This window comes from Tenrec ecaudatus, chromosome 10 (genome assembly GCF_050624435.1).
Source record: "Tenrec ecaudatus isolate mTenEca1 chromosome 10, mTenEca1.hap1, whole genome shotgun sequence".
Lineage (NCBI taxonomy): Eukaryota > Metazoa > Chordata > Mammalia > Afrosoricida > Tenrecidae > Tenrec > Tenrec ecaudatus.
Window position 1 is genome coordinate 89,644,434 of NC_134539.1, and position 13,365 is coordinate 89,657,798.

Below are 13,365 nucleotides of genomic sequence, written 5' to 3' on the forward strand. Positions count from 1 at the left end.
TGATGCAGAGGGCTTAAGTGGAGAGCAAATGCTTTGAGAGTGATTAGGGGAAAGAATGTACAGGTGTGTTTTATACAATTGATGTATGTATATGCATGGACTGTGATAAGAGTTGTATGAGCCCCTAATAAAATGTAAAAAAAAGAAAAGAAAATGATTAGGGCAAAGAATATACAGATGTGCTTTATACAATTGATGCTTGTAATGTATGTATATGAATGGATTGTGATAAGAGTTGTATGAGCCCCTAATAAAATGTTTTAAATGGGAAGACAAAGAGAATAGTAAATTAAAAGAACTGAGAAAAGAAAAATTTTGTGATCGAAGAAGAGAAGCGTGGGTGGGGAGAGACTGACGTTGGAATTCTTGTTTTCTTGGGTTAAGGCACCAGATGCCAAAGTAGCTTGTGCCATCTCAGAGGGTGGCTGAGGCCAAGGTGCATGTTTTTGGAAAGAACTTTTGGAGTCCCAGAAGGAGGCTGGTGACCTCACACTGCACGTTCCTCTAGTCTGAAGAGGCAGGATTCATGCACCTCTCGCCTTGGTCTAGAGGTGATCCATGAAGAGCCTGGTTCCCCCAAGGGAGAGGCTCTGACCTAAGGCAGAGCTGGGACTGTGTGGGTGGTGGGCTGTCACTGGGTGAGGATGGTGGTCGTCAGATGGTGTGAGGAACATTGCCAGTCACTAGTGTGCATGTGTGTTGTCCGATCACAGTCCTGATCAACTACTGCTTTTTAAGAAGGCCACGATGTAGTCTGCTGACAGGTCACCCATTTTTGTCTCATTGCACACTGCTTCGTCCCGCTGCTTCTAGTTCAGTGTTTAATCTGCTTCTCAGACCTGTCCTCTGAAACTCGGGCTCCAGGATCTCCATCACTATCTGTTTTATTCGATGTCTTGAGTCTTTGTTGTAGGAGCCCTGGTGGCATCATGGCTGGGGTTAGACCTCAGCTGCTAACCCCAAGGTCACCAGTTTGAAACTACCAGCTGCTCTCCAGGCAAAAAATGAGACTTTCTACGCCAGACCGTTCTCCCCTGTCCAATAGGGTCGCTATGGTTGGAAACAACTTGATGGCATTGAGTCTTGGTTGTGAAGTAGGGGCAGGGAATTTGTTTCCTGCCAAGGGCCACTTGGATATTTACGATATCATTTTCGGGCCATACAAAGTCATCACCCCGAAAATGAGGTCAAAGGCGCCCTAGTGGTGTAGTAGTTATGAGTTGGCTGCGAACCGAAAGATCCGCAGTGCAAAAAACCACCAGCTGCTTCTTGAGATAAGGACAGGGTTTTCTACTCCCGTAGTAGTTACAGTGTCTGAACTCCTGGGGGCAGTTCTGCCCGGTCCTGTAGGGTTGCTTTGAGTTGGCACCAGACGGAGGGAGACCATGCACATAGCCTGCTTCAAATCAAACGTTCACCCACGAGATTTTGGATCGCCAAGTGATTCTTCCCTTCTTTGTTGGTGGACAAGTGGCAGTTTTGAATTGTCTTAGTCCATACTTCCCTCCTCACTTGGGATCCGACTGCAAAGAAGGGCTTTCCTACGCCCCCTTCCTTTATTTATATATGTTAGGTTGACTCATGAATCTTTGTTTAATGAGTTTAAATACACTACGAGTATTTATTTTCATGCTCAGAATTGTTCTATGTTTGGCCAGGGATGGGCAGCTTTAAAAGTGTGCCTCTCCAGGTGCACCACCGTTCTGTGGAGTAGTCCCTACTTGTAGTTTTACACAAGTGTCTTGAGTGATTCTGGTGTTCTGTGGCGTTCAGGATCTGACCTGGTCCATTTCATGGAGCTGCCATCCTCTCCCCCTGTGGTCCCTTCCCTAGTTACCCATCATCCCCCAAGTCCCTGAAGAGAAAGGGTGACCTACTCTGCCCGCTCCACCCTGCATTTTTTGTGCCAGACTTCCTCTGAACAAAAGTTCTTACAGCTTAAAAAAGAATAAAAATAGCAATTTTGAAAATCATTGGGTGAGATGACCTCCATTCCAAGCCTGCCATTTTTCCTGCCGAGCCCTGCCACCCCAGACCTCTCACGTGACTCACATCCACCCTGCATCGGATCTTTTCCGGATGGCAGCTCTGAGGTCCAGCACTGTCCCTTCTAAGCAGATTAGTAAGGAGGCCGCTCTGTGTTCCTGAAGCAGGGTTGGGGTGGTGGAAACACAGAGGTCTGTTATAAGGGGCATAAGGGCCCTAAATTCACACATATGGAGACCCCTGTCTGAAACCTTGGGCTGCGAACTGCAAGGTCGGAGGTTGAAATGCAACGGCATATGAGAAAAATGAGGCTGCCTCTGACCCCTTAAGGAGCTTTAACCAGGACTGACACAGACAAAGCAAGACCAATCCCCTGGATGAGGGAGACCTACAGCCGGAGGCCATCTGGTCTCCAAAGGACCCACAGCCAGGCGGGTACTTACAGATGGGCGAAAACAGGGACAGTGCCATGAAATCAAGACTGGAGGATGGTCAGTTCATCACTGCTGCAGGCATGGCTGGAGAAATGCAAAGGACCATGACTGGGATACATACACAGGTACAGCTACATGTGCAGATTACGTATGAAGGGGTGTCCCCCAAAAGATGGAATTTTTCCCCAAAGCTGTGTATTGAAAACTTTTTTACGAAACAACCTTATCACCTTCAAAGTACTCTCCATTGACACTGAATACATTGATCAAATCTGAAATACCATTCTTGGAAATATTTTCAGGCTCATCTGTTTGGATGGCTGACAGCACCTGCGTTGTTTTTTTCTTCACCTCTTCTGTGTCCTCAAATCGCTGTCCTTTTTATGCCCCTCTTCGTTTACAGAAACGAAAAAGTCTCACACAACGAAGTCAGGTGAGTAAGGTACGTGGGCAAGAGAGCCATGCTGTTTTTGCCCAAAACTAGTACACTGACAGAGATGGCTACGTGAGCAGGTGCATTGTTGTGGTGGCAAAACCACAACACACACACACACACTTATACGCTATCTTTTCAGAATCTCTAAATAGAAAACTTGGTTAACAATCTGACCTGTGGAACGAACTCCAAATGCACTACAAGTCGGCATTTTCATCTGTTCAGGAAGTTGGCTGACATCCAGAATTGAGGTTTGTCGTCAATCAACATTTCATCTTTTCTGAAACAAGAAAACCACTCATACACGAGTTTTTCTCATAGTGCTGCCCTTGTAAGCTGTGTTCAACATCCCAACAGTTTCTGTTTCATTTTTTCCCAACCAGGTAACAAAATTTCATCAGCTATCATGAAAATAAAGGTTTGAGCGAAACTGCTTTTTGTTTGTTTTTAATTTTATGTATGTATTTACTTATTGCTTAACTGCTTTTATGAAAATACTGTGACCAGAGAGAATCTTCCCAGGATATGCCACTGGGTGCACTAACTCAGAGTGAGTTGCTTGATGCTCACCTGACAGGAAAAAAATGCCTACTACGAAGCTCCTCCCAGTGGAGCATTTTTTGCTTTGGGGGGTACCCCCTCGTATACATTACAGATACATATACAGTTGCAGATTAGAAATGCTCACAGGACTAGTGCTAGGGCTCCTGGACCACCTGTCCACTTAATGGTCAGGGTATGCCACAGTGGATCTAGCACCCCAACTTTCTAGGTGGCTCACTCCCTGTCATGGAGTCAGTTCTGACTCCCAGGGACCCTCTGGGACAGAGTAGAATTGCCTCTCTGAGTTTCTGACTGTAACTCTTTTCAGGAGTAGAAAGCCTCGTCTTTCTCCCGCCTGGGGGTTTCAAACTGCTGACCTTGCAGTGAGTAACCAAGTGTGTAAGACCAGTGGCAGCAAGGCTTCCCTTCCAGGTGATCAGCATCTCTAAATCATCAGGTCCAGGCAGGCCCCCTGAAGACTAAGCCTGCCCTTCCTGGGCTAGCTGAGGAAGTGGGCATCTGTTTTTCAAGTAGACTGCTCGAGGACAGACCTGTCACTTGTTGTTAATGCTTAGAAAGAACTCAGCTGCAGGGTGAACTCACTATAAAATTTGGGCCCGCCATGTAAACCGCAGCCCACCTCAAAAGTTACTTTAGAGTTTACGCATGAATACAGCCTAATTCCTTCCATTCCAATTTTAGGTTAGAAGTTAAGCTGGGAAAGGTTGGAGCTCGGGGAGAGACTAGATGGTCTAAGGCCCTTTGCACAGCCTGATGGTGTTCAGGGCCAGGGCCAAGGATGTGCCAAAGCTAATGACCTTGGATCTCTGGGCGCCTTTTACTCCCTCCCCCGAGGGCCAGGGACAGGGCTTTTGGCTCTGGTGGGGCCTCCCTTGGTAAAAGAGTCTGTAACTTCTGCGTCCCCAGGAGTGACAGCTACCACCATATGTCCAACACCACACTGCTTCCAGCAAAGCTTGTGTCTGGAAGTAGAGACAGCATAGTAAGACACTTTATGACTGTGAGGGGTGATCTCGAGAGAATGGTGTCAGGAGTCTGAGTTGCTCCTTTCTGTGTCATAGCTTGACGGTTCCTCTGGGGGAGATCTTTGTGGGCAGTGAGGCAGCTATACTGGGCTTGCTCTGGCGTGTGAGTAATCCTCTCTTCTAATGAAACCCATTCTTTCCCCCTCATTTACCGTTCCCCCCCCCCCCTTAGGTCCTGGCCCTTTGTCCTGGACCTATGAATGTTGCCTGATGACCCCGTGGGCTCTGAGGACAATCCCTCTGCTCCGATGGCAGGACTTTTCCAGGGCTCACGGTGTCTGAGGACTCCCAGTGCAAGCCAAACTCACGGCCACCGAATCCATTCTGACTCATAGTGACCCTAACACAACCCCCGTTCTACCTCTGTGGGTTTCTGAGACTAAGTCTGTAGAGGAGTAGAAAACCTTGGGGTGGCTGGTGGTTTTGAACTGCTGACCTTGTGGTGTATAGCAAACTCATAACCACCGTGCCACCAGGAATCCCAGGGTGGTACATACAGTCAAAAGGGCAGTTAGAACCTACCCCAAGGTGACTCAGGAGACAGGTCCGGCGATTTACTTCCAAATGATCGTGGCCTTGGAAGCCCTGTGGAATGGTTGCTACTCACTGCCCAGGGGTGGCCAAGAGTTGGAGTGGACTTGATACCAACTAACCCCCCACTCCCCACCACAAAGATGTCTTCTTTGAAGCTACACTCTTCCTTGGTCTGGGCTTGTGAAGAGGTCAGGTGCCAGTACTAGGGACCTTGAAGGCCAGCTGGCAAGGTTGAATCTCGGTGAGTGACTAGGTAATGAGGAAGAGGACAGAGCTAGGATGACGGGAGGGGCTGGGGCTGGGGCTTGGGATGTGGTTGCAGGGTGTCGCGGAGTTCACATTGGTTCTAAAGAAAAGAGGGCGAGGGACTTTTTAGAGGACCGGTTAAGCGACACCTGCCAACGTTCCTGGTGAGGCGCTGAGGAACTGACCTGTGGCCACAGAAGGAAGAGAAGGAGTCAGGGCTAACTCCTGAGTAGATTAAATGCTTGGGAAGTTGGAGGTGCCCTTGGGGTGCACTGGGGGTGAGAGTGAGCTCAATTCGTGCTGTACTGGGATGTAGGTACCTGAGGGATTTCCAATTACAGGACTGCTTGGGCCACTGGCGGGTTTTTGTGCTGAGCTTGGGAGTAAGATGAGTGGAAAGATGTAGATCCGCAATCACCCCCCCCCCCCCCGCACCCTCTCTACCCTCCGTAACCTACCTTGTATTAATTGATAGGAGTTGCAGAAAGAGAAGTGAAGAACAAAGGCAGACGAGGAAACCAGGAAAAAACCACTTGATGGACATTGATGACATGAGCTTCATATTAAACTGAGTATTCAACCCTGCGGATTGAGACAGATTTAGGGCAGCGCTTGGAGCTCTGGGAATGCAGTGGGTTCCGAGTTAGGCTGCTCACCTTAACGTCAGCAGGCGGAAACCACCAGCTGCGCCAAAGGAGTAGAAGGAGGTTTTCTGCTCCAGTAAAGATTTGATGGTCTGGGAAACCTATTTACCCTGTGAGTCGGCATCCAGGGTACTGTGACTCGGAGAGTTCACTGGACTGCTGGGAGACAGGGAAGATTCCACAGGTGTACCGATGCAAACAGCAGGCACGGTACTCCCACAGGCTTCTTCTCATCATTCTCCTGGCATTCAGTTCGCAACTTAAACTCTACACGGCTGAGCTTTCACTCAAGAGCGAGGGGGGCATCACGCTGTTGGGACTTCATTCAGGGTGTGAAAAGTTGCCTTCGGTATGGAAAGTCCTGCAGACTGTGTCCCTGATGAGCCAGAGGGAGTTCCTGAGGTGGAGTAGTGAAGGAGGCTATTGAGTGGCTCCAGAGGTGATGTCTTCTGGAAGAAGACAGAGAACATTCGAGAGGAAGGATTTTACCGAGAGAAGATTTAGACAACTCACAGTGAATTTGGGTGTCATACTGATAAGCTCATTAAGTATGCAGAGATAATAAAACTAATTCCAGAGAAAGCAGAACAATGTCTCTCTTTTTTTTTAAGAGAGAGAGAAACAAAATAGGAAAATACAAGTGGTGTTGGTTGACCTGGCTCACTGTCAGTGGTCCGTCCGCATGCCCCACTCTGAGAGTAAAGCTGACCTGGGGCCACAGTGGAACTCTAAGCTGTGAGTGGAGACCTGGCAAGCTACAAGTGCTGGCATGGTTGGGTTGAGTGCTGGTAGCATTGAGTCTGCACACTGACCCACTGATCCCCGTCATCTGTGCCTTGAACCCACCAGTCACTCTGGGGGCGGGGCGGGGGGGGGGCGAAGATGAGGCTGTCTACTCCCATAAAGATCTGAAGTCTCAGGAACCCAAAAGGGCCATTAATTCTACTCTAAACTAAAGCTTGCTGTGTGTCAGAATTGGCATGCTGGCAGGTAAGCTGGGTTTGGATTTTTGGTTTTGAGCCACTTTGTCCGTCTGTTTCATTGAGCGTCTTCCTCTTCTTCACGGACCTTCCGTTTTACCAAGCATGATGTTTCTCCAGGTTTGGGCTCTTCTGACAATGTGTCCACAGTGCCGTCCTCACTTCTAAGGAGCATCCTTGGCTGTACTTTCAGGACAGATGTATTTGTTCTTCTGGCAATCCATGTACCATTAGCATTCTTCACAGTGGGGGGCGGGTTGGTTTTTTTTTTTTTAGACTAAGTGAAAGATTGGTAGTTTGAATCTTCACAACTGGACTAATAAAACAACATCACGATAAACAGCGAAAAGATCGGACTTACAGAGGATTCCATTTTACTTCGATCCAGTCAGCGCTTATGGAAGCAATCAGGTGACACACTGTATTCAGCAAATCCGTTGCGAAGGCCCTTTTTAAAGTATTAGAAAGCAGAGATGTCCCTTTGAGGATGGAGGTGAAGGTGTGTCTGACCCAGCCCAGACTGTTTCTAGTTGCATCACCTGTGTGCAGACGCCAGACAATGACTAAAGAAGACTGAAGGAAAACGGATGTGGGTAACAGATAAAATCACCATAGACTGCCAGAAGAATCAGCAAAACTCTGTCTTGGAAGAAGTAGTCTCAGTGCTCCTTAGAAACACGGGTAGATGAAGGGGGACGTCGGACAGGGCAAGATATGACAAAATAATGATTTATAAATTATCAAGGGCTCATGAGGGAGGGGGGAGTGGGGAGGGAGGGGAAGAAATGAGCTGATGCCGGGGGCTCAGGTGGAGAGCAGATGTTTGGAGAATGATGAGGGCAATGAATGTATAAATGTGCTGGACACAATTGATGTATGTGTGGATGGTGATGAGAGTGGTATGAGCCCCTAATCAAACGATAACAAACAAACCCGGATAGAGAGGCTTCATCTTGTTAATTTGGGCACATTCTCAGGAGGACCAGCTGCTGGCAAAGATGTCAAGGGTCAGCGGTGAAGAGGCCGACCTGCAGCGAGATTAATTAGACACAGCAGCGACTGTGAGCCAGCACCCTTTAGCCTGCACTTTAACAACAGGAACAACGTACATCATACCGTTTTGGCTTAAAAATGGTTGTGTGAGTTCAGCCCTACTGCTCCCATGTCACTTGCTGTTGGGTGCCATTGACTTCCAGCAGAACTCCCCGCCCCCAGTGGGGCCCCAAGGTGGACCACGCGGTCTCGCTCCCTTGGAAGGTGCAGCGTGGGTTGAAACTGTCAGCCTTTTATTTGGGAGCACGTAACTTGCCTGTAGAGGGTCACGTAACTAACTCAAGGGTCACCAGGGGTCAGCATTGACTCGATGGAAGTGAGTTTGAGCTTTGAACTGTTGCATATTCGTTTGCTCATTTATTTTCCGAAGGCAAATTCTTTGTAGTATGTTGAATTAAGGGTAGACAGTTTGTGGTTTTAAAATGACTGGCCGTGGTGATTCTCGAATGGTGGCAGCAGTGACAAGTGGGTCAGCCATGGCCTGCCAGCTGCAGTTGATTTGTTGTTCCCAAGAGCGAAGGAGTATATCTAGGTTGTCTTTAATGCTTGCGTCTAGTGAAAGGGAATGCTTCCCCATACGTTATCTGTTGCACTTCCCTTTCTCTGCGCCTATTGTTCATGTCCTGTGTCCACTTACGTCCTGTGTCCACTTTCGTCCTGTGTCCACTTGCGTCAAAGCAGTCTTTTGCTTTATTACGTTTGACACCTGACATGTAAATAGCTACCCTCGTTGTAGTTGCTATGGCTGCAGATAACCTCTCTTTTAAATTTTTGATGCTGGTTTTAATTGCATATAAAACTTAACACGTTTTCATCTCTTTCGCATGGTAATATTTTCCCATCTCTCCTCCCTCTTCCCTCTGTGCCTCAAAAGTGAAGGAGCTCCTGGTCTAAAACACTCTACTGAGTGTGTGTTTGGCATATGTGTACCCTGGAAAGATCTAAAGTTAATTTTAGTCGATTTAGCTCCCCTGAGATTGCTAGCCAGCTGTCTCAACACTAGTACTTATTCTACGTTTTCCCTTTGTTTTTAGAAGTTGATGTTTCGACTAACATTTGCCAAATAAAATGCTTTATTATTAGTAAGTTCTTGGACTTGAAACGATGTGAAGGCTTGGAATTAAGTTTCTTGGGCACTTGGTTTCTGTGAACAGAATCGCTCGGGAGTCTTCTCTGCTGGCCTGGTAACCTAGCTAGGGAAAAGTTTCTCTCTCACTTCTGTTGCTGTCAGCTGGTGTGGGGGTGGCCATCTGGGACTGCACCATTGTGCCCTGTAGGGTCCTAATTGGCTGGATTTTGTAAGCAGATAGACTTTTCTTACTCTTAGTTTGGAAACCCCACTGAAACAAGCCCCCATTCTTTGATTTAGGCTCCTGGCTGTTCTGCCCCACTAAGAGTGAGTGGAAAAAATATATAGACTGTGGACTCTGTGCTTGGTTCAGTGTTTGGGCACTGTCCTGACTCTCTTGTCCTTAAGAAGTCGCTTGACCTTTCAGGTCTCCAGTTCCCTCAAGCGCATGTGGAAATAATATTCAGTCAGCAGGTTGCGAGATAATATGTGCATTTAGAAAGATTCCAAGCAGAATTCCTGGTTCTGGGGAGACATTCTCCCTTCTTTCCCTTCCCTCTCATTCTTTGGGCTGTGCTCGGGAACTTTCCTTAGCCTGATTTTTGCTTAACTTAGAACTGGTGTGATAATCAACCTGGATTTTTGTGCGTGGGTTTCTGTGGATTTTCTGGAGTTTATGAGTGAACTTCACCTTGGCTCAGGGTGCCGGAAGCCGTTTTCGAGAAATGTCCTTAAACCGACCCCGTGTCTCATCACTGCTTTTGTCTCTCTGCAGATCCCGCTTTTCAGAAGATGCACTATTATAGATACTCTAATGCTGAGGTCAGCTGCTGGTACAAGTACCTTCTCTTCAGTTACAACATCGTTTTCTGGGTGAGTGAATGCCTGTCGTTCCACAAATCCCGCTTTGCTTTTACTTTGCCGCTACAGACGCTGTGTGGAGTGTGGTGGACAGGGTTGATGTGGCACCTGCTTTCCTGGAATAAGTAAATAAGTTATGAAATAGATCATGAAGTGTTCTGATGGGACGGCCTAAGTGATCGGAAACTTGCAAGAAGGCCACTAACCTAGCCTCGAGGGCTTGAAGTACTGGCCCAGATGTTTGCCTCTCCAGTTCTCCCTCTCCACCCACTGCTCCCCCAGGAGGCTCTAATGGACATCAGCTGCAGTGTGCTCTGGGCACACTTGACTGTGTCCAGGCCCTGGGTAGCAGGAGATACTGGCGGAGGCTGGGATGGCTCCACTGCCATGGTGCTTAGTGTGGAGTCAGGGCCTGAGATCGCCAAGAATAACACAGCTCTGACACAGGTATTGGATGGAACAAGGCCTCATTCACAGGGAGAGAGCAAGGTCCGCTACAGTTGTGGGTGCTGGAGACCCATGGCCAGTGGATCACTCCCCTCAGCTGATGGAGGCCCAGTGCTCTGTGTGTACCCTTCTTGTGTCTTGGGTGAAGGGGCCCTGCCCCTTCCTTATTGGGATCAGAGAGAGCCAGGGCTTGGCCAGTTGCCATGTAATGCACAGACATATAGGTAAGCAGTTCCTAGGAATCCTGACATGTTAACCGAGGTGACGGATGTGCTAATAGCCTAGCACCTGCGATGGGATATGTTTGGGGCCACGTGCCCCAGAACGGGGGAGCCAGCACACACGACGCTCTTATTCCATCAAAGATACCGGGCTGACACAACTGGTCCTAAGCACAGCTTCGTTTATAGACCATAGGGAAAGGTGGCATGCTATGCTTGGGTGCCCCCTTCCACATTTATGTTCAACCAAATGCAGTCTTCTTAGCTCGCTGAGTGATGGAGAGCAGGGAGGCAGACACTCCTTGACTGGGGTGGTCAAGGAAGGTCTTACTGAAGAGGTGACTTGTGAGTTGAGACCCGAGGAAAAGGAAATCTAGCAGAGGGACTAGCAGATGTAAAGGCCTTGAGACAGGCTTGACCTTGACATGTGTGCTAGAGGCAAAGGATTGCCACATGGCTGGAGCAGAGTAAGTAAGGGGTGGAGAGGACACAGGTGGACATCTGGTAGGCACCCAGTCATGTCGGACTGACCCCATAAGTCACCCCAAGGGATGGTTGTGGGTACAACAGTAGCGTTGATTTCCAACCACAGAAAGATTCTGCAGAGTGAGGGTACAGTCTGGGGGCAGAAGTTAAGTTTCGTTGGTCTCTCAGCTGGCTACTTGTTTGGTGCTGCTCATGATTGTCCTAGAGATGAAGGGCAAACAGAAAGGGTGGACTTGATAGGCTCATTGAAGGAGACCATCCTGATTGAGCAGAAGAGAGGTCTGATGATTGAGTTCTGGGGCGCTAGAGGTTGGGTTGAGGAGGCAGAGAGTGGCTTGGGGTAACAAAAAGGCCAGGCAACTTGGGTGTTGCGGAGCCTAGAGAGGAATCCTTCAAGGGGAAAAGGACAGCTCTGCCAGGGGCCAGAGAGCAGCGCAGATAATCAGGGCTGGAGGCGGAGGCAGTGAGGACAGAACGCGGCACCTGGCTTTACAGCGTGGAAGCTGTTGGTGACCTTGACTACAGCAGCCGTGTGCTCTAACGGTGGAGTTGGTTGAGCCAGTGGGCGGTGAGGAGGTGGAGACATCAGTAAGGCAAGGGCCTTACAGAAGAGCAGAGAAATCGGGGACTGACTGGTGGTGGTCACGGGGTTGAGGGGCTGGTAGAACGTGTATATTGCCAGAGGGATCAATCCCCCGGGAGAATCGATTCTGTGCAGGAAGACGAGGGGGCATGCTTGGGCACAGGAGCTTTGAGGACCATTAAGCAAGCCTGCTTTATTGTCCGGAGAAGGAGAAAGATAGAGGAGAAGGACACATCACCAGGAGGGTCTTTCGAGAACAGAACCTGGTATTCTCACCGTTCTGGTGCCTAAGGATCGGCAGCAGGGCCTTGTCTGTGCCAACTCCTTGTTGGTAGCCCTGGGCAGTTCGTTCCCTGGCTTTTGCTGGGCAGTTGGCCATTTACGCAGCATCTTTTACCCCCGTGTGCGTCTTTGTTGTCTTTGTCTGTTGTGGCCTTTATGAGACTCAAAAGGAAGCAGGATTCGGATCCAGCCTCAGCTTACTGGGAGGAATCCCAATGAGAGTCTTGTAGGACAGCCCTTGCAGCTCTTGAGCAGGTGCTTTGTCGTGGTGGCAAAAGACTCCAGGGTGGGGCTTTCCTGGTCTTTTTCTCACCTGTGCTGCGTTGGATTTTCTTAAATCTTCGCAATAAGCCCCTGTGATCATCTTGCGTTAGAAAATCTCTCAAGATGACTCCTTTGGCAGCCTGGGGCTTGCGTCTCCATTGCTCACTGTCCTTCTGAATGTGGCAGCCGAGTAAAACCCACCGCTGCTCTGGCCAAGGGCCCAGGAAGACCCTCAGCAGCTTTCCAAACAATGACGTGCTCCTAGGGAGCTCAAGTCCCCGGTGCATTTGCAGCTTCACGTTGAAATGGCGGGATTTGTCTGTCTGGAATTGTGACTAGTCAGCCGGCTGCGGGATTGGTTCTGCAGCGCCATCAAGCTTTGCATAATTGGCAGGCTGTGTGGCCTAGAGTGAATCATCGTTTAGGTAGTGTGGGTGATAAACCGTCAGGAAAAGGAGCTCTGGAGGAAATGAGAGTAGGTGACCGTAAGGCCTTCCTTCCTTAAGGGAGGCTACTAGCCCTCCTCCTGAGTTCTTCGTGCGATGGAGCTGGGGTGTTGCAGGTAGCCTGAGCTAGGGGCACCAGCCCTCGAGAGCAGTGAAATGTGCAACCTGACCGACACCTACACATGGGTGCCCGCCTGGACTCACCCAAATGGGGTGACTGAAAGCCTGCCAACGGCCTCAAGAGTTTGCCGGTGATGTAAGAAGAATATGATCATGCTTAAGCTCCTCAGAGATTGCCCTTTCGAGTGGACCCAAACACCAAACTCATGGACATCTAGTTGATTCCAATTCACAAGACCCGATAGGATGGGGTGAACTGCCACCGTGGGTTTCCAAGACTAATTCTTGATGTTCGTTTCCGCACAGAGCAGCTAGTGTGTTTGAACTGCTGACCTTACATTTCGCAGTTCAACGTGTAACCATTATGCTACCGGGGCTCCTGATTTTTGTAGTGGATAGAATACAGAAACAGGATCATATATGGTCCCCATCCTAGGGGGACGGCCAGCAGAAAAGTGGGTGAAATGAGCTACCAGTTGGTGTAAAACATGAAAAAAATATAAATTCTCAAGGGGGTTGGGTGGGAGCAGAATGAGGAGCTGATGCCAGGGGCTCAAGTAGAAAGACAATGTTTTGAAACAGATGATGACAGCACATGTAAAGATGTGTTTGACAAAATGGATATATGTATGGATTTTGATAAGAGCAGTAAGAGCCTCTGTAAAATAAAATTAAAAAATAGGA

General features: G+C 48.7%; 1 protein-coding gene across 1 annotated transcript in view; it reads left to right on the forward strand.

The window, feature by feature from the left end:
• TSPAN14 (tetraspanin 14) overlaps positions 1–13,365 on the forward strand; it is a 79,644-nt gene that overhangs the window by 26,798 nt on the left and 39,481 nt on the right. Inside the window, exon 2 of the mRNA XM_075560987.1 lies at positions 9,747–9,844. Within this exon, the coding sequence (XP_075417102.1) occupies positions 9,764–9,844 (81 nt within the window). The 5' untranslated portion in view covers positions 9,747–9,763. The remainder of the gene's footprint in view (positions 1–9,746; positions 9,845–13,365) is intronic.